At 69.9% G+C, this 870-nt stretch overlaps 1 protein-coding gene across 1 annotated transcript in view; it reads right to left on the minus strand.

Moving 5' to 3' along the window:
* The window catches only part of GANAB (glucosidase II alpha subunit), a gene marked incomplete at its 5' end in the record, with an annotated part of 7825 nt that extends 6957 nt beyond the window's left edge, over positions 1 to 868 (minus strand). The window contains 3 exons of the mRNA XM_025214944.1: positions 263 to 328; positions 535 to 714; positions 825 to 868. Coding sequence (XP_025070729.1) covers positions 263 to 328; positions 535 to 714; positions 825 to 868 — 290 coding nt within the window. The remainder of the gene's footprint in view (positions 1 to 262; positions 329 to 534; positions 715 to 824) is intronic.
* Positions 869 to 870: the final 2 nt, after the last annotated feature.

The following is an 870-nucleotide window of genomic DNA, read 5'->3' on the forward strand; positions in this document are numbered from 1 at the left end:
CCACTCCACACACTCTCTGCCTCTGCTGGGGGACCCGTGCCCCCCTGGCAGGACCCTTCTGGGCTAGAGACCTACTAACTATGCATCCAGCAGAGATGGTGCAGCTAGGGGCAAGGGCAGAGACTAGCCCAGAGGCCCCCCAACCCCAGAGCTGGGCTCGGGGAGGGGCAGGAGACAGGCCCAGAGACCTCCCCCCCCAGCACCGGAGTGGGGGGCGGGAGAGGGAAGGGCAGAGACAGCAGCAGCGCAAGCGCAGATTTACCTATAGAAAAGGCTCTTGATCTTATCCCACAAGCTACCGACCGAGCTACTAACTTTATCCGCGAGACTGGGGGGGCCGGGCCGGGCGGGGGGAAAAGGCAAAACAGAAAGAGCCGGTCAGTGCGCAGCCCCCCGCCCCCTGGGGCCAGGCTGGGAAGACCCCTGCACCCCCTATCAGGAGCCCCCAGCCAGCGCCCAGGACCCCAGCCCCAGCCCAAGCTGGTACTCGCCCCCCTAGGGGGAGCGGACCCCCCACCCCGGCCCGGCACTCACGAGTCCTGGCGGCGCCGCAGGTGCTCGAAGACGAGGAGGCCGCGGGAGTTGACGCTGAGCAGCAGCTCGCGGCCCTGCAGCAGGTCCAGGCGGAAGGGCTTGGCCGTCACGATGAGCTGCTGGCCCCACGCCCCCAGCGCCACCTCCACGCTGTTCTCGTCCCGCCCCGACACCGCCAGCCTGAGGGCAGGAGAGACGGGGCATGGGGTACAGGGGGCAGCTGGGACCCCCAGCCCGGGGGGCGGAGGGCAGACACCTCCGAGGCCATCGTGGGCCCAGCCCCGGCGTACCTGTCGGCGGGGGGCTCCTGCACCAGGACGTCCGGCACGCGGTAGC

The sequence above is a fragment of the Alligator sinensis genome, unplaced genomic scaffold (genome assembly GCF_000455745.1).
Source record: "Alligator sinensis unplaced genomic scaffold, ASM45574v1 scaffold1302_1, whole genome shotgun sequence".
Classification (NCBI taxonomy): Eukaryota; Metazoa; Chordata; order Crocodylia; family Alligatoridae; genus Alligator; species Alligator sinensis.